The sequence below is a fragment of the Chiloscyllium punctatum genome, chromosome 3 (assembly GCF_047496795.1).
Source record: "Chiloscyllium punctatum isolate Juve2018m chromosome 3, sChiPun1.3, whole genome shotgun sequence".
In the NCBI taxonomy this organism is placed as follows: Eukaryota; Metazoa; Chordata; class Chondrichthyes; order Orectolobiformes; family Hemiscylliidae; genus Chiloscyllium; species Chiloscyllium punctatum.
The window spans coordinates 63247799-63271140 of NC_092741.1; the positions used below are offsets into that span (position 1 = coordinate 63247799).

General features: G+C 41.4%; 1 protein-coding gene across 1 annotated transcript in view; it reads left to right on the plus strand.

Moving 5' to 3' along the window:
* pex7 (peroxisomal biogenesis factor 7) overlaps window positions 1–8556 on the plus strand; it is an 84817-nt gene extending 76261 nt beyond the window's left edge. The window contains exon 10 of the mRNA XM_072554382.1: window positions 7330–8556. Coding sequence (XP_072410483.1) covers window positions 7330–7392 — 63 coding nt within the window. The 3' untranslated portion in view covers window positions 7393–8556. The remainder of the gene's footprint in view (window positions 1–7329) is intronic.
* Window positions 8557–23342: the final 14786 nt, after the last annotated feature.

The window sequence follows — 23342 nt, forward strand, 5'->3', positions numbered from 1 at the left end:
ATCAGCCATGCTTCATCTCAACTGGATCACAATGAATACAAAGATATGAATAGGTGTCAGGCCAGTGTATGTACTTGACAGGTGAAATATGACTGTATGCAAAAGAGTAACACTGTTGCTGTAAAGAAAGTGCAGCTATACTGTTGATTTTGTTTTATCAGTTGTACGTGAATATGGATTACATAAGATTTTCATGCTTAGTTGGAAAATTAGTCTTTTCATGCACTGAAAGCAGAAATAACACTTCTACCTGTACACAAACTCTCTTGTTTAACCAGGAAGAAATAAAAGTTAATGAATTATTGCTTTAATCGATGCTTGATTTATAGATTGTCTCAAGGGTGCTGTGAAAGGTCCCTTGCGGCTGATGCTAAAGTGCTGTGATGAATTGGAGACAGCAGCCATGGAATCAGAATTGAATCAGTTAATGGATCAGATGTAGTGCCTTAATGAATTAATGGAGATCTTACAGTTGGCAACATTCACTTGAGACTTATCAAAATGAACAAACGTGATTAAGAAAGCGTGGGTGGTTAGATTTCATCGCCTGTATTTCATTCAGTCTAAAAAAGCAGGCAAAAGGGTAGTGAGCTGCTGCAATAGTCAGGAAACTAATGAAGAATGCAAATAATGAAAGGATGCCGTTATTTTGTTTTTTTTTAAATTTGCTTATTTCTAAGGTTTTTTAAAAATTCATTTTATGATGAGAGGGAGATGGGTGTAAGATTGAGTCAGTTTATTGAAAGCCTACTCTCTGGCAGGTGAAAATTAGTTGTTTGAACTTAAATCAGACATTTAACATGTTCCAACTTGAACATTCATCTGAGCTAACATTTAAGAGGGGCATCAGCATCTCGGTGTTTCCAGTTTCTTCACATCTGAACAAGAGATTTGATTAGATTGCGTAAATATTTGGACTTCAAGGAACTTAATTCAGAAGTGTATACAATATTTATGCTCCTCTCATTCTCAAGTAAATGTAAAAAACTTGTCGGATTAGAAATTATAGTAACCAAAGCTATTGTGAAGATGAGGCAACTCCGCTTTGGTGATAAAATATTAATTACCTATTGGCAGGGGTGGTGGTGGTGGCTGGACTATCTCCCATCCTTATCTAATTCCAGACTTACACTAACTGTCCTCTGAAATGGGAAGCCACTCACTTCAAGTGTAATTAGGGATTGACGAGAAACGTTAGCCTTGCCAACGATGCCCATATCCTGTGATAGAATAGAGAAAATTGCTTCTATTGGGGTGATTAAAGTTAGTTCTCTGCAGGAATACAATATTGAAATATGATGCAGTAACCAGGGAGCAGACTGATGAAACTTGCCCCCGTGTAAGAGGGACAATCTTGGATATATTCAGTCTTGCTGTAGAAAGAGTGCTGTAGATGAGCAGGCTAATAATCATTCCTTCCGTGGTTGTTTAGATTAGATTAGATTAGATTATTTACAGTGTGGAAACAGGCCCTTCGGCCCAACAAGTCCACACCGCCTCACCGAAGCGCAACCCACCCATACCCCTACATCTACCCCTTACCCTTACTACGGGCAATTTAGGATAGCCAATTCACCTGACCTGCACATCTTTGGACTGTGGGAGGAAACCGGAGCACCCGGAGGAAACCCACGCAGACACGGGGAGAACGTGCAAACTCCACACAGTCAGTCACCTGAGGCGGGAATTGAACCCAGGTCTCTGGCGCTGTGAGGCAGCAGTGCTAGCCACCGTGCCGCCCACTATTTTGTATTTTTATATTAGCTGATAAGATGTTTAATCAGATTATAGAGCTCCCATAACCCATGTAAAGATAAACGTGCTGCTGAGCCAGTATTTTGGCCTCTGTTCACAGTGACTGTTTGAAATTGGGATTTCAATCCCGCACCCTCTAACGTAGAGGTAAGAATTCTACCATTAAAACAAAGGCTTGCCACTTCACCCTTAGCAAGGAAAGATCGTTTACATTTTAGTCAGACCCAAGAGTCTGACAAACTGTTTTAAACATAAGTTCCCTTGGAAGTTCTTCAGAGTTATAGACTTTAGAGGGCAGAGTTTCAACAGCAAGAATGGAGAGCATTTCCATCCAGTCTCCTCTTAATCCTGTTTACACAATTTATTTAGTCTTTGCTCATAACTAAAGTTTCGAATCTCTTATATCTGCTCAGTGTATCTTTTATGCACCATGTTCACGCTCTTGACTCATTCCAAAAGTAAGATGCCATAAACCCCAATTCTGTCTTATAATCCACTCATGGATGTGCATTGATTTAGCATTCTGTTTTTATCTTTGATATAAAATTATCCTTTAGAAAATTTGTGATCCAATCAATTTTTTTTTCAGCTTCATTAATTGAGCACTCATACTTTTAAAGATTCTGGTAGCAAGCCCTAAGTTTCTGTGTTTCTATGTCTAGTGCATTTCACCACCACCAATATAAGCAATCTTTGCAATTCTACCTCTCAAAATGTGTCACCTTACAATTTTCATGTTCAATTTGATTGGAGATCTATCTGCTCAATCTACACTGACTCCCAAGGATTGTTTACACATCCCTCCAATTTATCTTTTACTGAGGGCAGCCTGATCATCAGATTTTTTCAATTCATTATGTGTATAAGTAATATAGAGTCATAGAGATGTACAGCATGGAAACAGACCCTTTGGTCCAACCCGTCCATGCCGACTAGATATCCCAACCCAATCTAGTCCCACCTGCCAGCACCCGGCCCATATCCCTCCAAACTCTTCCTATTCATATACACATCCAAATGCCTTTTAAATGTTGCAATTGTACCAGCCTCCACCACATCCTCTGGCAGCTCATTCCATACAGGTATCACCCTCTGCGTGAAAAAGTTGCCCGTTAGGTCTCTTTTATATCTTTCCCCTCTCACCCTAAATCTATGTCCTCTAGTTCTGGACTCCCCAACCCCAGGGAAAAGACTTTGCCTATTTATCCTATCCATGCCCCTCATAATTTTGTAAACCTCTATAAGGTCACCCCTCAGCCTCCGACACTCCAGGGAAAACAGCCCCAGCCTGTTCAGCCTCTCCCTGTAGCTCAGATCCTCCAAACCTGGCAACATCCTTGTAAATCTTTTCTGAACCCTTTCAAGTTTCACAACATCTTTCCGATAGGAAGGAGACCAGAATTGCAGGCAATATTCCAACAGTGGCCTAACCAATGTCCTGTACAGCTGCAACATGACCTCCCAACTCCTGTACTCAATACTCTGACCAATAAAGGAAAGCATACCAAACACCTTCTGCACTATCCTACTTACTTGCGACTCCACTTTCAAGGAGCTATGAACCTGCACTCCAAGGTCTCTTTGTTTGGCAACACTCCCTAGGACCTTACCATTAAGTGTATAAGTCCTGCTAAAATTTGCTTTCCCAAAATGCAGCACCTCTCATTTATCTGAATTAAACTCCATCTGCCACTTCTCAGCCCATTGTCCCATCTGGTCAAGATCCTGTTGTAATCTGAGGTAACCCTCTTCGCTGGAGAAAGTGACGACTGCAGATGCTGGAAATCAGAGCTGAAAATGTCACCTGCTGCGCTGTTCCAGCAACACGTTTTCAGCTCTAACCCTCTTTGCTGTCCACTACACCTCCAATTTTGGTGTCATCTGCAAACTTATTAACTGTACCTGTTATGCTCGCATCCAAATAATTTATGTAAATGACAAAAAGTAGAGGGTCCAGCACCGATCCTTGTGGCACTCCACTGGTCACAGGCCTCCAGTCTGAAAAACAACCCTCCACCACCACCCTCTGTCTTCTACCTTTGAGCCAGTTCTGTATCCAACTGGCTAGTTCTCCCTGTATTCAATGAGATCTAACCTTGCTAATCATTCTCCCATGGGGAACCTTATTGAATGCTTTACTGAAGTCCATATAGATCACATCTACTGATCTGCCCTCATCAATCTTCTTTGTTACTTCATCAAAAAACTCAATCAAGTTTGTGAGACATGATTTCCCACGCACAAAACCATGTTGACTATCCCGAATCAGTCCTTGCCTTTTCAAATACATGTACATCCTGCCTCTCAGGATTCCCTCCAACAACTTGCCCACCACCGAGGTCAGGCTCATGGTCTATAGTTCCCTGGCTTGTCCTTACCACCCTTCTTAAACACTGGCACCACGTTTGCCAGCCTCCAGTCTTCCGGCACCTTACCTGTGACTTTCAATGATACAAATATCTTAGCAAGAGGCCCAGCAATCACTTATCTAGCTTCCCACAGAGTTCTCAGGTACACCTGATCAGGTCCTGGGGATTTATCTACCTTTAACCATTTCAAGACATCCAGCTCTTCCTCCTCTGTAATGTGGACATTTTGCAAGATGTCACCATCTATTTCCCTACAGTCTATATCTTCCATATCCTTTTCCACAGTAAATACTGATGCAAAATATTCATTTAGTATCTCCCCCCTCTCCCCCCCCCCCCCCCCCCCCCACAGTGGCTCCACACAAAGGCCGTCTTGCTGATCTTTGAGGGGCCCTATTCTCTCCCTAGTTACCCTTTTGTCCTTAATATATTTGTAAAACCACTTTGGATTCTACTTAATTCTATTTGCCAAAGCTATCTCATGTCCCCGTTTTGCCCTCCTGATTTCCCTCTGAAGTATACTCCTGCTTTCGTTTTACTCTTTCCAAGGATTCACTTGATCTATCCTGTCTGTACCTGACATATGCTTCCTTCTTTTTCTTAACCAAACCCTCAATTTCTTTAGTCATCCAGCATTCCCTATACCTACCAGCCTTCCCTTTCACCCTGACAGGAATATACTTTCTCTAGATTCTTGTTACCTCATTTCTGAAGGCTTCCCATTTTCCAGCCGTCCCTTTACCTGCGAACATCTGCCTCCAATCAGCTTTTGAAAGTTCTTGCCTAATCCCATCAAAATTGGCCTTTCTCCAATTTAGAACTTCAACTTTTAGATCTGGTCTATCCTTTTCCATCATTATTTTAAAACGAATAGAATTATGTCACTGGCCCCAAAGTGCTCCCCCACTGACACCTCAGTCACCTGCCCTGCCTTATTTCCCAAGAGTAGGTCAAGTTTTGCACCTTCTCTAGTAGGTACATCCGCATACTGAATCAGAAAATTGTCTTGTACACACTTAACAAATTCCTCTCCACCTAAACCTTTAACACTGTGGCAGTCCCAGTGGATGTTTGGAAAGTTAAAATCCCCTACCATAACCACCCTATTATTCTTACAGATAGCTGAAATCTCCTTACAAGTTTGTTTCTCAATTTCCCTCTGACTATTGGGGGGGTCTATTATACAATCCCAATAAGGTGATCATCCCTTTCTTATTTCTCAGTTCCACCCAAATAACTTCCCTGGATGTATTTCCGGGAATATCCTCCCTTATCACAGCTGTAATGCTATCCCTTATCAAAAATGCCACTCCCCTCCTCTTTTGCCTCCCTTTCTATCCTTCCTGTAGCATTTGTATCCTGGAACATTCAGCTGCCAGTCCTGCCCATCCCTGAGCCATGTTTCCGTAATTGCTATGATATCCCAGTCCCATGTTCCTAACCATGCCCTGAGTTCATCTGCCTTCCCTGTTAGGCCCCTTGCATTGAAATAAATGCAGTTTAATTTATTAGTCCTACCTTGTCCCTGTCTGCCCTGACTGTTTGACTCGCTTCTGTTCTCAGTTGTACCCGTCTCAGATCGATCTCTTTCCTCACTATCTTCCTGGGTCCCCCCCCGCCCCCCCCCCCCCCCCCCCCCACCTTACTAGTTTAAATCCTCCCAAGCAGTTCTAGCAAATTTCCCTGCCAGTATATTAGTCCCCTTCCAATTTAGGTGCAATCCGTCCTTCTTGTACTGGTCACTTCTACCCCAAAAGAGATTCCAATGATCCAAAAACGTGAATCCTTCTCCCATACACCAGCTCCTCAGCCAAGCATTCATCTGCTCTATCCTCCGATTCCTGCCCTCACTAGCTCGTAGCGCTGGGAGTAATCCAGATATTACTACCCTTGAGGACCTCCTTTTTAAATTTCTGCCTAACTCTCTGTAATCTCCCTTCAGAGTCTGAGCCTTTTCCCTTTCAATGTCGTTGGTTCCAATCTGGACATTGACCTCCTGCTGGCCCCTCTCCCCCGTGAGAACATTCTGCACCCTCTCTGAGATATCCTTGCTCCTGGCACCAGGGAAACAACACACCACTCTGCTTTTTCTGTGCTGGTCACAGAAACGTCTGTCTGTACCTCGGACTACAGAATCCCCGAACACAGTTGATCTCTTGGAAGCCGTCGTACCCCTCGTTGGATTAGAGCCAGTCTCAATACTAGAAACTTGGTTGTTCGTGCTACGTTCCCCTGAGAATCCATCACCCCCTTCATTTTCCAAAACAGCATACCTGTTTGAAATGGGTATATCCACAAAAGACTCCTGCTCTAGCTGCCTACCTCTCTTACCCTTCTTGGAGTTAACTCATCTATGTGACTGTATCTGAGACTTTCCCTCTTCCTATAACTGCCATCCATCACATACTGTTGCTGTTGTAAATTCCTCATTCCTTCTATTTGTCTCTCCAACTGATCCACTCGATCTGATGAGATTTGCATCCAACAGCATTTATGGCAGATATAATCTGTAGTAACCCTTACAGTCTCTTTAAACTCCCACATCTGACAAGAAGTACATATCACTGCAAAGGCCATTGTTGCTCCTTTGCAATCTACAGACCCAGAAAATAACACCATCTTATTCCTCTACAAACACTGCCCCAGGTTAAATTAATAGCTATGGCTTATATTTTAAGTTTAATCAAGAGACTTATCTCCAAAAAAAATATAATCAAGAAAGAATCCACTGTACCCACTACTGCAGACTTAAAACAACAAATAACTTAGCTGATTCTGTGTTGTGAACTTCGCCCAACAGTTCCTCCAAGATTAGTTGTGAATTTCACTGTTTGTTAATTTTCCCAGATGCACTCCGATGTCCAGCGATATACGAATTCAAACAAATTATAATGCAATGAGGAATCACTTCTGAAATGCTTAGTATTGCTTCTCCATTGATAGGCTTACCCAATAGAGAGCATTACACATGGCATCATGAAGGATTGAAATTAAATGGATTTTTTTTTCAGTTTTGTTTACATTTCTTTTAGCATTCCAAACAATAATGTAATTTTTACTTAATTCTTCTAGTTTTTTTTAAACCAATCTAATAGTGAATTCTGTTTTTTGCCATCTTCATGGCCTGATTTGGTGTTTCATTGAATGTTTTTAGTTGTGTAGTATCTGGAGATCTGCTAACTCCTGGTGTCTGTAATGCTTTCAGGTTGCAGACTGTGCTTGGGATGAGACAGTGAAGATCTATACGCCAGCTTGCCTTACAGTTTAGAGATTAAACTTGGCATCACTGGAAGAGTTAGGACAGCAGCTCCTGAATGAAGTGCTCTCGGTTACTGTTTGATTCATTTGTGTATATATGCAACATTTTAGAAGTCATATAAAATGAACAGGTATATATGGTGAACTTGTAAGCTCTTCACCAACTTAATATAAAGTGAAATGTACAGTTGGAAATTTTTTTATTGTTGCCTTTCATTTGAAGGTGACGAATAATTGAAAGTTGTTGTATTACAGGACTGGCTAAAACAATGCAGCAATACTATTTTATCCCCTCATTTGACAGACTGCTTGGAAAAGTGGGTGCAGTTCAAAGTTGGTAGTTAATACATCTATTTTTAATCATAATTTATGTGATTTATGACCTTGTGCCTAACCATTGAGAAGTTTGGAAATGAAACAGTTGGACTATGCATTGGGAAAATGTTTGAACGCAAGATGATGTTTCATTCATACGTTTCACCTCCTGTTTGGGTTTTGACTCTTATCTGCTCAAGGTATATTTATATTCCTCCCCTTCCCTGGGGACTGGATACTACAATGGACTAGAATTTGGCTTTTCAGCCTTGTGAATTGTTTAATGGGAATCTTCTCTTTTCTGACTGCAAGGACCTGAAGCGAGTTTCAACAGATTTACTCCAGACCTTGATGGGTTAGGGCTGTAAGATAAAACCCTGACACACATTGGTACTTTCATGACAACTACACTTTTGATATAAGAAATTGAAGAATTCTGGTGAAGTGGAAAGTGCCTTTGTGGCTGGAGCTGAACCACATTGTGAAATGGATGACCAATTAATCTGTTTTTTGACAATATTGGCTGAAGGAGGAGCTTTGACCAATAGGCCAGGAGACCCTTGAAAAGTAATGTCAGAAGGTCCACTGAAAGACAGAGACAGGTTTAACTTTCTGAAAAATATTCCTGGAACAATTTAAAAATTATAATTAAATCTATTTACTGGAATAGACAGGAACTTGAACAAAGTAGAATTTCTGAACACTTTTTGAAACTTTAAAATAATGAAATTAATTTTAACTCTGTTGTAGAAAGAGCTGTTCATTTTTCAGAATATTTGGATTATTTTTGACTTACTGGAATTACATATATTGTCTTTAATTGTTCATCGTGTCATTATGAAGTATGTTTATATGTTTTAATAAACATGCTAAAGTTACTCTCTTTTTCAAGCCAACTAGCCCTTGTTATATGTCATAAACAAAAACAATTTGTATTTGTTCTAATGTTTAATTTATGTAAAAAGATGTATAGGCAAAAGAGGGCATATTGGCCTAGCTATAGCTGGATTGAAGCATCCCATGGTAAGTTGTGTTGGTTAGGCTTTTTCCATGCTTTTCAAAACCTTCAAAGGTTTTGCCCTGCAAATTGCTGATCTTGCATGTTTCAATTAAGTCACCTCTGATTCTTCTAAACTCTAAAGGATTCAGAACTGGCCTGTGTAGCCTTTCCTCATTAGGCAATCCATTTATTCCAGGTATTTGTCCCATGAACCTTCTCTGATCTGCTTCTAACTGATTGATCAATAAAGGACCAGGAATATAGGAGAGGAAATGGAGTGAAAATTAATCAAGTCGGGTACAGAAAGGAAATTGAAAGGAGGGCAGGAATGTCTTGGGAGAAAAAGTGAAACAAGGAAAACTGGAAAAGAAAATTAAGTCATTCTAAATTTGTTGAACCTCTAGCAATTAATGACTTCCAACAGGAATGAGACTCCAGTTTAAGTTGTCCATGTCTTGCAATGGATGACTCAGTTGGTGTTTTAGCAACATAAAGGCTACTTGCATTGTTACAAACTCACCCTAATTGTTCTGTAGTAAACTTAATTGGTGTTTCTTGAAACCCACTAGGCAAGTTGAAGGTAAGCTAATGTTTTTAGAGGGAAGGAGAAGAGTAATGTAAATTATCCAGAAGCTTACATTTTGAAATTCAGTGAGTTCTTGTCATATTAATAACTCACTGTTATTTTGGCAATGATAACTGGGGCATTAGAAAGGGTAAATGAAGAGAAAGAAAAGTTTGCATTTTATGAAGGGCCTTTCATAACCTCAGGACATCACAAAATGTTCAAACAGCATTGCATTCTTTTGGAAATGCAGTCACAGTTGTAATATAGATATCATGACAGTTGGCTTGCAACAGCAAATTCTCACAAATAACCATGCGATAATGACTAGATAATCTGCTTTTGTGCTATTTATTGAGGAATAATTATTAGCCAGGAAATTGAGAATACCAAATTCCTCTTTGAAGTGTTCCAATGGGATCTTTCACATCCACCTGAGAAGGCTGTGTCATTAATTAAAAGTGAAGAGTACGTTGACGGTTGTGTCCCACCATTTCCCACGCCACCACAAATGTATAAGTTCTCAAGTGAACCACTAGGATGTCCAATTTATATGACTGGCTGTTATGCAGTACAAAAGCAGTTCAGACCAGGTTTCAGTATTAATAGAAAATAACCATGTTAGTAAATTGCAGAGAAGAGAAAGTACTTCTCCTGTACAATTATGTGACTTAAATGACTTCAAAAGCATCAAATACACATATTCATCATGCTAAGATAGACAAATTATGGATGGAAATGAATACAGACAGGTAAAGCAAAATTCCAAATGACAGAAGTTCAGAATTCAAGGATGGGTTAAATTGTGTCCCACAGTTCAGCTTGATTTTTAGCATTGATGACATGCAACTGTCTATAAAGCAATGATTGTTCTTCATTTCCATAATGAATCCTGTGAACATAGGTCATTTCTTTGTTAGTATATTTCATTTTAATATTTCTTGGTTTTTCTGTCTTGTTCCTCACACTGGGGGAGAAATGTATAAGCTGTAGCTCAACAAATCAGAGGGCTGTCATCAAGCAGAATTCCCTTCACTCAAAGTGCAGCTCAATCTCAAAAAGTGCCTCTTACTGCTTCAAAATTGTCTTGAACAGCTAAAATATACATTATATTATCCTTTTTTTTAAGTAGTAGAACTCCTGGCATTTAATCTAAGTGGCAGTACAAATTCAGTTTCACTGTATAGTCCGCAGAAAAGAAAAATGTGTGGTCTATTACTTGCTTCCATCATTAAAGAAATGTACTGCTACTTTTAAATACATTTCATCAGGTAAATATAACACAAAAACAATACAACACAAATGAAAATATGTTAATTCACCTCTTAAGGGATTGGGGAGCTGAGGGGTTTGGGACATAGGGCCAATAAAATGAAGACACAGCCACCAATAATTCAGTTTAGAAATGAATGGCACAAGAGACCAGATTTAGAGCTGGGGTGGAGTAAGGACAGAATGAACATGGATTTATGACTTTGCTTCTCTCTAACTCTGCATGTTCTTCAATGTCATGTAGGGATTTGAACATGATCAATGCTTAAAACCTGAGGTTCGTGAGCATGCAAGGTAGGTCTGCAAAAACATAGGAGATGGGTAAACAGGGTTTGGTGCAGAATAATGTGTCTAAGGATTTGAATGGATGAGGATAGGCAGTCAGCCAGCACAGCATTGAATTTACTGGGTTTATTTTTGATAAAGGCTTAGAACACAGGACTGAATACAACACAGGTTGTGAATAGTCTGTGCAGCCTGGTCATGGAGAGGGTCTGTGAATTTGATTGTAACATGAATTGATGATTATGATGGCTTAAATCTTCCAAATGATTAACTGGAGAATCTTAAAACTCATCCAGGACTAAAAGTTGCAAAGTTATCTTGGCAGGATTGAAATAGTGAAATATTTATGTGAATTAATGGAAAGATGCCAACCATGTCAACAATGACTGCATGGGAACCTTACTTTGTGCATTGGAATGAAATAAAGAAATGGCAAAAATGGAAAGTCTGGATAAATCGTTGTGTTCTCTAGAGGTGACAATTCAGAAAGTCGTTGCTGGAGATGTTGGATAGGCAATAGTGTTATTAAGATGTAGGGGTACTGCACCTTTAAGGTGGTTGAAAGCTAGCAAGGACTTAGAGAGGCACATACTGTAAATTCTCCAGTATTCTGTAACATTTGGTCCAACAGCTAGCAGTACTTGGGTTGCTATGAGACAAAAACAAATTCAAGTTTGGCTAATCAGTTTAAATTATTCCCCAAAATACCAAACTCCAATCAAGTTTGAATTTGGTATTTTGACAATATTAACACCAATGAAATGATCCGATGCTTTGCGGTATAAAACTGATAAAAGTTGAACAATTTGGGGGAAATCTGCCAAGTCTCCAACACATACAGAATGCCACTTAAAGGTACCTTTACCTATCAACAACCTGTGACAGAGAAACCCTAAGAAGACAAAGGAAGACTCAAAGAGAATATTTGACAGCTGGCTGGTTTTGAAATTTGAATTTTTTAGTAAACCTTAATCGGTGGTTTTATCAGGCTAGTATTATAGAAGGGAAAGTAAAAGATAGGTTAGAGAAAGGAGTTGTAAATAGTTGTTAGTTAACATTCTATGTTAGACTTAAAGAATAAAGTTCTTAAATTTTTTAGACTTTAAATAGTGACTTTTGGGATAGTTCTTGGCCTCTCGAATTTTCAGATTACCGCACAGGATAAATCTTTCCTGTGTGGCTGGCCTAAATTAGCAGGGGGCTTTAACTCATGTCGTAATAACAGTGAAACAAAGCAATGTGAAACCCATTGACCTGGCCAATGTGTAAAAGCTAAGAAATACTGGGAATACTCATTAGGTCTGTCAGCATTCTTGGAGAAGCAACAGTTAACATTGAGCGTTTTGTCAGAGCTGACTGATTACCTTAAATTGTTTAGTAGTATAACTGCACACACTTAAGATGGTTTAAGAATGCTGCTCAATTGTGGAATCACATCTTAGGGTCACTAGAGATGTACAGAACAGGGACAGACCCTTCAGTCCAACTTGTCCACGCCAACCAGATATCTGAAATTAATATAGTCCCGTTTGCAAGCCTTTGGCTTATATCCCTCTAAACCCTTCCTATTCATCTATCAACCCAGATGCCTTTTAAATGTTGTAATTATATCAGCCTCCACCGCTTCCACTAGCAGCTAATTTCATACAAGCTCTGCCCTCTGCATAAAAAAGTTGCCCCTTAGGTCTTACAGTAGATGCTTTCTTTTGAGCTTTGCTTGAATGGGCTGGTGACTACAGTCAGTATTCTGACTGTTATGAACAACTGAATGAATTTGCTGTTGGATATGATCAGCCAGTTGCTGAGTTGTAAAGCCTGTGTAAGTGGTATCATAACCCACACTAATATTAATACACAATATTGCCCAATAGCATGGTGAATAGAGTGTCTTTTTGGACTTCTGCTTGTGGAAAATAACACTCACATAGCCACTGCATGGGATTAATGTGAAACAGCTTGCTTAACTTGTTCAAAACTTTTGAGGTACTTTGCCCTCCATAATAATTTGCGGTAAACCTTTCAGGTTCAAAGATGGCAGATCATTTGGCTTACAGTAGGCAGTAGTGGAAAACTCATAAGTGGATTTCTCTACCAGCATGTCAACGATAGGGAGCATATCAAGTTTCTCGTATTGAGACTGGCGCTAATGCAATGAGGGGTACGTCGGTTTCTAAGAGATCAATTGTATTCGGGGATTCTGTAGTCTGAGGTACAGACGGACATTTCTGTGGCTAGCAGCGAAAAAGCAGAATGGTGTGTTGTTTCCCTGGTGCCAGGATCAAGGATGTCTCAGAGAGGGTGCAGAATGTTCTCACAGGGACAGAGGGGCCAGCAAGAGGTCATTGTCCACATTGGAACCAACGACATAGGAAAAGAAAAGGTTGAGATTTTGACGGGAGATTGCAGAGAGTTAGACAGGAATTTAAAAAGGAGGTCCTCGAGAGTAGTAACATCTGGATTATTCCCGGTGCTGCTAGTTAGTGAGGGCAGGAATAGGAGGATAGAGCAGATGAATGCATGGCTGAGGAGCTGGTGTATGGGGGAAGGATTCACATTTTTGGATCATTGGAATCTCTTTTGGGGTAGAAGTGACCAGTACAAGAAGGGCGGATTGCACCTAAATTGGAAGGGTACTAATATACTGGCAGGGAAATTTGCTAGAGCTGCTCAGGAGGATTTAAACTAGTAAGGTGGGGGGGGGGGGGAACCCAGGGGGAGAGTGAGGAAAGAGATCGATCTGACACTGGTACAGTTGGGAACAGAAGCGAGTCAAACAGTCAGGACAGACAGGGAAAAGGTAGGAATAATACATTAAACTGCATTTATTTCAATGCAAGGGGCCTAACAGGGAAGGCAGATGGACTCAGGGCATGGTTAGGAACATGGGACTGGGATATCATAGCAATTACGGAAACATGGCTCAGGGATGGGCAGGACTGGCAGCTGAATGTTCCAGGATACAGATGCTACAGGAAGGATAGGAAGGGAGGCAAGAGAGGAGGGGGAGTGGCATTTTTGATAAGGGATAGCATTACAGTTGTGCTGAGGGAGGGTATTCCCAGAAAATACATCCAGGGAAGTTATTTAGGTGGAACTGAAAAATAAGAAAGGGATGATCACCTTTTGGGATTGTATTATAGACCCCCCAATAGAGGGGAATTGAGAAACAAACTTGTAAAGGGATCTCCGCTATCTGTAAGAAAAATAGGGTGGTTATGATAGGGGATTTTATCTTTTGGTAGGGGATTTTATCTTTCCAAACATCGACTGGGACTGCCATAGTGTTAAGGGTTTAGATGGAGAGGAATTTGTTAAGTGTGTACAAGAAAATTTTCTGATTCAGTATGTGGATGTACCTACTAAAGAAGGTGCTTTTCCAGCACCACACTAATCTAGAATCTGGTTTCTAGCATCTGCAGTCATTGTTGTGGTTCTGTTCACCGAGCTGGGAATTTGTGTTGCAGACGTTTTGTTCCCTGTCTAGGTGACATCCTCAGTGCTTGGGAGCCTCCAGTGAAGCGCTTCCCAGCTCGGCAAACAGAACCACAACAACGAGCACCCGAGCTACAAATCTTCTCACAAACTTTGAATCTGCAGCATTGTTTTTACCTACTAGAGAAGGTGCAAAACTTGACGTACTCTTGGGAAATAAGGCAGGGCAGGTGACTAAGGTGTCAGTGGGGGTGGCACTTTGAGGCTAGTGACCATAATTCTATTAGATTTTAAATAATGATGGAAAAGGATGGACCAGATCTAAAAGTTGAAGTTCTTCATTGGAGGAAGGCCAATTTTGACGGTATTAGGCAAGAACTTTCGAAAGCTGATTGGGGGCAGATGTTTGTAGGTAAAGGGACGGCTGGAAAATGGTAAGCCTTCAGAAATGAGATAACGAGAATCCAGAGAAAGTATATTCCTGTTAGGGTGAAATGAAATGCTGGTAGGTATAGGGAATGCTGGATGGCTAAAGAAATTGAGGGTTTGGTTAAGAAAAAGAAGGAAGCATATGTAAGGTATAGACAGGATAGATTGAATCCTTAGAGTATAAAGGCAGTAGGAGTATACTTAAGAGGGAAATCAGGAGGGCAATATGGGGACATGAGATAGCTTTGGCAAATAGAATTAAGGAGAATCCAAAGAGTTTTTACAAATATATTAAGGACAAAAGGGTAACTAGGGAGAGAATAGGGCCCCTCAAAGATCAGCAAGGCGGCCTTTGTGTGGAGCTACAGGAGATGGGGGAGATACTAAACAAGTATTTTGCATCAGTATTTACTATGGAAAAGGACATGGAAGATATAGACTGTAGGGAAATAGATGGTGACATCTTGCAAAATGTCTATATTACAGAAGAGGAAGTGCTGAATGTCTTGAAATGCATAAGAGTGGATAAGTCCCCAGGACCTGATCAGATGTACCCTAGAACTCTGTGGGAAACTAGAGAAGTGATTGTTGGGCCTCTTGCTGAGATATTTGTATCATCGATAATCACAGGTGAGGTGCCGGAAGACTGGATGTTGGCTAAAGCAGTGCCACTGTTTAAGAAAGGTGGTAAGGAAAAGCCAGGGAACTATAGATCAGTGAGCCTGACGTCGGTGGTGGGCATGTTGTTGGAGGGAATCCTGAGGGACAAGATGTACATGTATTTGGGAAGGCAAGGACTGATTAGGAGTAGTCAACATGGTTTTGTGCGTGGGAAATCATGTCTCACCAAGTTGATTGAGTTTTTTGAGGAAGTAACAAAGAGGATTGATGAGGGCAGAGCAGTAGATGTGATCTATATGGACTTCAATAAAGCGTTCGACAAGGTTCCCCATGGGAGACTGATTAGCAAGGTTAGATCTCACGGAATATAGAGAGAACTAGCCATTTGGATATAGAATTGGCTCAAAGGTAGAAGATGGAGGGTGTGGTGGAGGATTGTTTTTCAGAATGGAGGTATGTGACCAGTGGAGTGCCACAAGGATCGGTGCCAGGTCCTCTACTTTTTGTCATTTACATAAATGATTTGGAAGCGAGCATAAGAAGTACAGTTAGTAAGTTTGCAGATGACACCAAAATTGGAGGTGTAGTGGACAGCGAAGAGGGTTACCTCAGATTGCAACAGGATCTTGACCAGATGGGCCAATGGGCTGAGAAGGGCAGATGGAGTTTAATTCAGATAAATGCAAGGTGCTGCATTTTAGGAAAGCAAATCTTAGCAGGATTTATACACTTAATGGCAAGGTTCCAGGTCCCTTTATATCACCTGTCTGCTGATCCAGACTGAGACCTGCTGGATCCTAGCGATTAATTCCAGAGCAGCCAACTGTCTCCTCTTTCCTGTGCGCTCAAATGCGTACTCAGGCCACCAAAGATCCTCAGGACCTCTCAAATGGATCTTGGTCTGTTTCCCTTTCTTATATGTTTATATAAATTTGTCTTTACCCAGCAGAGGCAACAGCCACGAGGTGAACGTGTCTAACACATGGCTTCCACACTTCTGCGTCCATATTTTACCATATGTTTCAAGACCCTGGAGAGAGGTCCTGGTACAGGATGTGGGTCTCTGCATAGGGTTCCTGTAGGAACATGAGGAACTCCTCCAAGAATTATTAGCACTGCTCACCCACAGTAGTCAGAGATCAAACCCAAATAGAAATCCTGACACACTCTCTAACCTGTCTGGAATGTGTGGCAAAGAACTATTTGGGAATGGGATTGTTTCTTAAAGAGTACCCTGATATCTCTTAATGTTCATCAGGACAACAATTATTCAGTATGTTCAGATAACACAGGATGTTTACTGAGGATTTGAGCCTCACATGACCCCCTTTGTATTCATTTTCTATGAAAGGCATTCTCAGGGAGTGGAGGCTCTTGCAGGAACAATTCATGCTACAGGTGTAAAGAGGATATCATTAAATATACCGAGGTAATCCTTCTCCATGGAAGTAGGTTCCAACAATGTATTATTTTTCAGGAAAGGCAAGGGTCATGGATTCTCACACTTAACAATTACAGAATGGTGTAAAATGCATGGGAACGATACCTACCAGCTACATACTGAGGCACTGGCTGTACAAGGTTGTACTAGGTCATAGAGGTTGCAAGTTTGGGAAGATGCTATCTAAGGAACCTTAGAGCATTGTTGTGGTGCACCTACCTTATGGATGGTTTTCATTGCTGTTGATGTGCTTTGTCCTGGCTGGTGTCAAACTGCTTGAGTGTTCTTGGAGCTGCATCCATCCAGGCAAGTGGGGAGTGTTCCATCACATTTCTGACTTGTGTCTTGTAGATGGTGGACAGACTCTGGGGAGGCAAGAGGTAAGTTACTCACCGCAGAATCCCTAGCCTCTGACCTGATCTTGTAGTCACAATATTTATGTGGTTGGTTCAGTTCAGTTTCCAGTGAATGCACACTCATGGGATGTTGATAGTGACAGATTCAATCATGGTATCCCAGAGACTCCATAGCCAAATGAGAGTGAAATGCTGATGAATTGGCCAGAAGTTTTCAAGAGAATGGGCAGCTGTGACCATGGTTCAGGTTTCTGTTTGTCCACAATAACTCACCTATCAGAATACCCTGACTGAAAATGCAGAGGGAGCACCTTTGGATTCAAGGAATGAAGCCATGGATTCCTTCCAGCATGTCCCCAAAACAACGAAGACATCATGTGGGTACATGACTAATTACTGCAGTTCCAAAACCATTTGGAATCCCAGACTCTCAATCAGTTATAATTTTACAAGGAATACTGGATGTCAGAGGGGAAATGGTCTAACATAGAGAACAGTGTGATAACCTGACATAACAGAACTACAGGATTGAAGAGATGGATCACTAAATTGGCTGTGCACAGTACAATCCAAGCTCAAAAATTAATGTCCCACCAGAGTCCCACATAAAGGAAACAAGTGGTCCATGCAAGACCTCCAAATTGATCACATTGGATCCTGCTTTCCACCTCCAAAAGCAATGAGTTAGCACCAGTAGTAATAGATAGTAAGCAAAACTCCTGCAAATCAACTGCAAGGGCTGGATGAAAACAGTTTCACTGATCAGTCAGTGAATGGGGAATGATTAGATTAGATTCCCTACACTGTAGAAACAGCCCCTTTGGCCCAACAAGTTCACACTGACCCTTAGAACAGCAACCCATCCAGACCTATTCCCTTACATTCACCCCTGACTAATGCACCTGCCACTACGGGCAATTTAGCATGGCCAATTTACTTAACTTGCACATCTTTAGACTGTGGGAGGAAACCGGAGTGCCCGGAGGAAACCCACGCAGGCACAGGGAGAATGTGCAAACTCCACACAGACCTTTATCCGAGGCAGAAATTGAACCCGGGTCCCTAGCGCTGTGAGGCAGCAGTGCTAACCACTGAGCCACCATGTTGAATCTTCTTGAAATTGTTATTATCCCACAACAACCAATTTAACATTATCTGCCATGCTTGTATTATGGCTCTCCAATGCTTGCTAGAAGCTATTCTATATATATATTTGCAGAATACGCCAATCTGCAAATGGAAAGAATATGTTCAGGCATTGCACCTTCCATATTTGTAGTAAAAATACAGTGGTGCATTCCTCTTGGCAATGTCTCAACTAATCAGATCGTACTTGCCAACCAAACAGCATCCTTTTTGTCTGTTGTATAAATTGCTATTCCCTTTGAAATTTGGTCTTCTTACGCCTGCCATGATAAATGTGAGACTAAAACTTCAACACTGTGTCTCTTTTTCAGTAATACTCAAGAATACGGTGATGTAGTGAAATTATCATCTAAAATTAATTCACTACTGTTTGATGTTGCCAGCCAGATTGGAGGTGGAGATTAGTGGTCAATTATGCAGATTTAAATAAGGTAATATACAGAGTACAACCACAAAATTTCACAGCCGTTCCCTCTAGTATCAAGTGAGTGAAATACAAATCTTGTACTAATCTAGCAAATGGCTTTTGGTCATTTCCAATTAAGGAGACTGACAAAAACAAACAAATAAAACTGGATTTGATCGATATCATTACTGCTGGAACAGATTCCCCTGAGATTTCAAAACTGCCTTGCTTCTTTTTCTCTCATGTCTCTGATATTTTAGAAGACCTGCCTCACGTTAATATGTGGGTACACGTGTATTTTTAACATGGCGATTCCCAAGAGCTCTGATATTAATGCATGTTTATTCAGACTTAGTTTGAAGCTACTTAACTAACATTACACCTTTCTTTTCCTTGCCCGATCAGTATTCTGAAAGGATAATTTCCTCATGATGCCCTAATCCATTCTTCAGTCATTCCCATATTCCAACTCCTTCCCTAGGCAGCTTCCTAAGCAAACCTCGAAGGTGAGCCATCATTTACCCCTCAGTATCGCCTGTCTTTTATTGTATCATAGACCATCCTTTGTCCTTTGTCTCCTCCCCTCTTACTCAAAAGCCAATTTTATCTCTAAATTTTCTCAGTTCTGACAGAAGGTCACAGGTTTTAAATCTTAACTTTGTTTCGCGTTTGTAAGTTGTTGCTTCACTTGCTGAGTATTTCCAGCATTTTATTTATTTGAAACCATGTATTAGTTTGAAAAGAGGTGGTATTTGTCAGCACACAAATAACTTGAAAGAGTGAAGGTTTAACTCAATCCTATAAAGAGAATTTAGCCACCATTCAATACCCAGCACTCTAAAAACCTATCTTTCTGTTTAAAACTGCTGAATTTTGCTGGGTCCTTTCGGACAACCATTGAGACCTCTCATCACCTTTGCATTCTAAGATAGGCAAAGTGAGAATCAGATTTATGTTCTCATCACTTCATTATTTAAAATTGTGAATAGTTTCAAATGTTTACAGCACTGTAGGAGGCCACACCGCCCATGAAATTCACACCAGTCAACAAAGACCTGACTGCACTAATCCCCCCCCTTTCCAGCTTTTGGCCTATAGCCCTGGAGTCATGACAAAGAAAGTGAATATCTAAACACTGTTTCAATATTACAAGAGTTTCCAACTCAACCATTTTATAGGTAGTGAGTTCTATACTGTCATCACCCTCTGCATCAAAAATATTATCCTTAAACTTTCTCCTTAGCTATTATCTCTTACCATAAATCTATGACCCCTGATTATAGACCCTCCATTCATGGAAAAAGTGCCTTTATGCTTCAGAAACCCACATTAATCTGTGCAGTTAGTGATCCTGTACAACAAGTTACAACACTGACTCAAGCAACAAACAGGACTTACTACTCATGAAGGGAAATTCCATAAAATCTAAGCTGCTATGGGGAACATCCTCCATTTGAGAATGGTCAGGTTATTCATGCAAGCAGACATGACACTGGGACATTTGAAGAGTTTAACAATCTTGCAGAGTAGCAGGCAAAATGTTCAGTTTATATGACATCCCAGTTGAGATAGATCTGCAAGAATTAGTGTTATCACAAGGTAGACAGAGCTGCTACTTTTTTTTTATCCATTTCTGGGACTTGGGCATCGTTGGCTGGCCAACATTGATTGCCCATCCCTACTTGCCTTTCAGAAGATGGTGGTGAGCTGCATTCTTCAATCGCTACAGTCCACTTGCTGTGGAATGACCCACAATGCTGGTAGGGAGGGAATTGCAGGATTTTGACCCAACAACTGTGAAGGAACTGATGTGTATTTCCAAGTCAGCGTAGTGAGTGGCTTGGAAGGGAACTTGCAGATGGTGGTGTTCTCAAGTACCTGCTGCCCTCGTCCTTCTAGATGGAAGTGGTCATGTGTTTGGAATGTGCTGTCTAAGGATCTTTGGTGATTTTCTGCCGTGCATTTTCTAGATAGTACACTCTGCTGCAATTGAGCGCCGGTGGTGGAGGGATTGCATGTTTACAGATAATGCGCCAATCAAGCGGGTTGATTTATTCTTAATGGTGTCAAGCTTCTTGAGATTATTGGAGCTGCACCCATCCAGGCAAGTGGAGACTATTCCATCACACTCCTGATGAAGAACTGTTTTGGCTACATGACCCAAGAAAAGAGAATCCACCAGGATAGCCATCACAGTACTTTTACTTAAAGAACGCTATACTAACAATATCTAGTGAACTGCCTAATGGAAGATCAGTGCAGCAAATAAGGACAACTTGCAAAGGAAGCTTATGAGACTGAGGATAGACACCTTGTGTTTCCAGAACACCATTGTGTAAATTAACAATGATTAGACGTAGTTTAAACATCGTGAGTAATTGTGAGCAATGTAATTTATCTGATGAGTCATCACTTATGCAAATCCCTAAGCTTGGCCAATTAACCAATTAAAAGAACTTTATTGATTTCATTATTTCTGTAGCTAATGATCCAGAATGCTACACTTCAATTACGATGGAGCTTTTGTCTCCAACACCTTAGACAATTGTGAGCAAAGATAATAGGGTCAGAACACAGTGATTCATAATCATTGGGATTGCTGAAACCAAGAAAGAGGAAGTAGATAATCTACTAATCAAACTTTTGTGAACCATGTGAATAAGTGGTTCCTAACAAACAGGAAATCCAACTATCACTCAATAATCCACCATAGCTTAATAATGTACCTTCATTCGCATCAGGAACAGCATCTCCTAAAAATCCATGTTATTTAATCAAAGATGCATACACAACTCAACCCTTATTCTTTTATTGCCTCTACGCTTCCTGACTCCTGATCCGATAGCAGCAATTACATATAAAACAAGAAGTAATGGACTAGATACATAAGATTAATCAAAGAATAAGTGAGACAAACTTTTAAAACATTCACCAACAAAACATGTACCGCTCTCAGCAGAAGAGTGATTTCAGGAAATAATGGCAAAGACCTAATTTGCAGCATAAAGGGATTAAAAACCTGATCAATTTCAATGGATGTCCAAGATAATATGGATCAATGTACCAGAGAAGCAGATTCTGAGAAAGCGTCATTAACTCTGCTTCCCTCTCCAGAGTTGCTGATCGACCTGCTAAGTTACTCCAGCACTTTCTGTTTTTATTTCAATAAACTGTCATTTCACATACAGCACAGAGATCTCATGATTATCAAGTCCTCTCCTTGGCCAGACCCACTGTCCTCCTTGGTCTGATCTGACGCTCAAACTGCTCCGATTCCCTCTCTGGGCCATGGTTCAAACCCAACCCAGCTTCAGCCTCAACCACAGCCACTTACTCAGTCTTGGTGCCCAGTGCTCAAGCCCTGACTCTCTCATCTGCCCATGATTCTTGACAGCTTCTCAGCCCCCATTCTCCCCTCTGCTTACTTCTCTGACTTTTTTATTGCTGGTGCAAGTAATCATATATCACTTCAGTTCAGCATCGTCTCATTTCTTTGGACCCGTTGACAACATTATAATGGATTTTCACATTACATTCAGGCTATTTTAATTCATTCATGGGATGTGGGTGTCACTGGTGAGCCCATCCCTAATTGCCCTTGAGAAAGCAGTGGTAAGCTGTCTTTTTGAACCTCATAATCCATTTGGTGTTGGTAGATCCACAAAGCCATTAGGGAGGGAGTTCCAAGATTTTGATACAATGACACAAAAGGAAGGGTGATATACTTACCAGTCGGGTCTGTGTTGCTGGGAAAGCACAGCAGGTCAAACAGCATCTGAGGAGCAGGAGAATCGACATTTCGGGCATAAACTCTTCATCTGGAATGAGGCTGGTGAGTCAGGGCTGAGAGATGAATGGGAAGAGGGTGTGGAGTTGGGGGCAAGGTAGCTGAGAAAATGTTAGGTGGATGAAGGTGAGGGAGAAGGTGATAGGTCAGAGGGGGGAGTGATGGTTGGGTCTAGAGGGTGGTGCCGAGTTGGAGGATATGGACTGGGATAATGTGGGGGGGGTGGGGGGGTTGGGGGGGGGGGGGGGGGAGAATGAGGAAACTGTCAAAATCCACATTTATCATGTGTGGTTGTAGGGTCCCAAGGTGGAATATGAGGCGTTCTTCCTCCAGGCATCGGGTGGTAATCGTTTGGCGGTGGAGGTGGCCCAGGACCTGCATGACCTTGAAGGAGTGGGACGGGGAGTTGAAATGTTCAGCCACGGGCCGGTGGGGTTGGTGGGTACGGGTGTCCCAGAAATGTTCTCTGAAATGATCTGCAAGAAGGCGTCCTGTCTCCCTGATGTAGGGGAGACCACACCGGGTGCAACGGATGCAGTAGATGACATTTCTGGTGGATGTGGAAGGATCCTTTGGGGCCTTGGACGGAGGTGAGAGGGGCGCAGGTTTTGCACTTCCTGCAGTGGCAGGGAAAGCTGCCAGTAGTGGGGTGTGGGCTGGTGGGGGATAACAAGGGAGTCGCAGATGGAATAGTCTCTCTGGAACGCTGATCAGGGTGGGGAGGGAAATATATCTTTAGTGGTGGGGTCCGGAACGTTGAATGGGGTGGGGATAGAAATATATCTTTGGTGGTGGGGTCTGGAACGCTGATAGAGGTGTGGAGGGAAATTTATCTTTGGTGGTGGAGTCCACAACACCTCCACTTCACGCATTGCCACCCTTGAACCCCACCCCTCCCAACACAG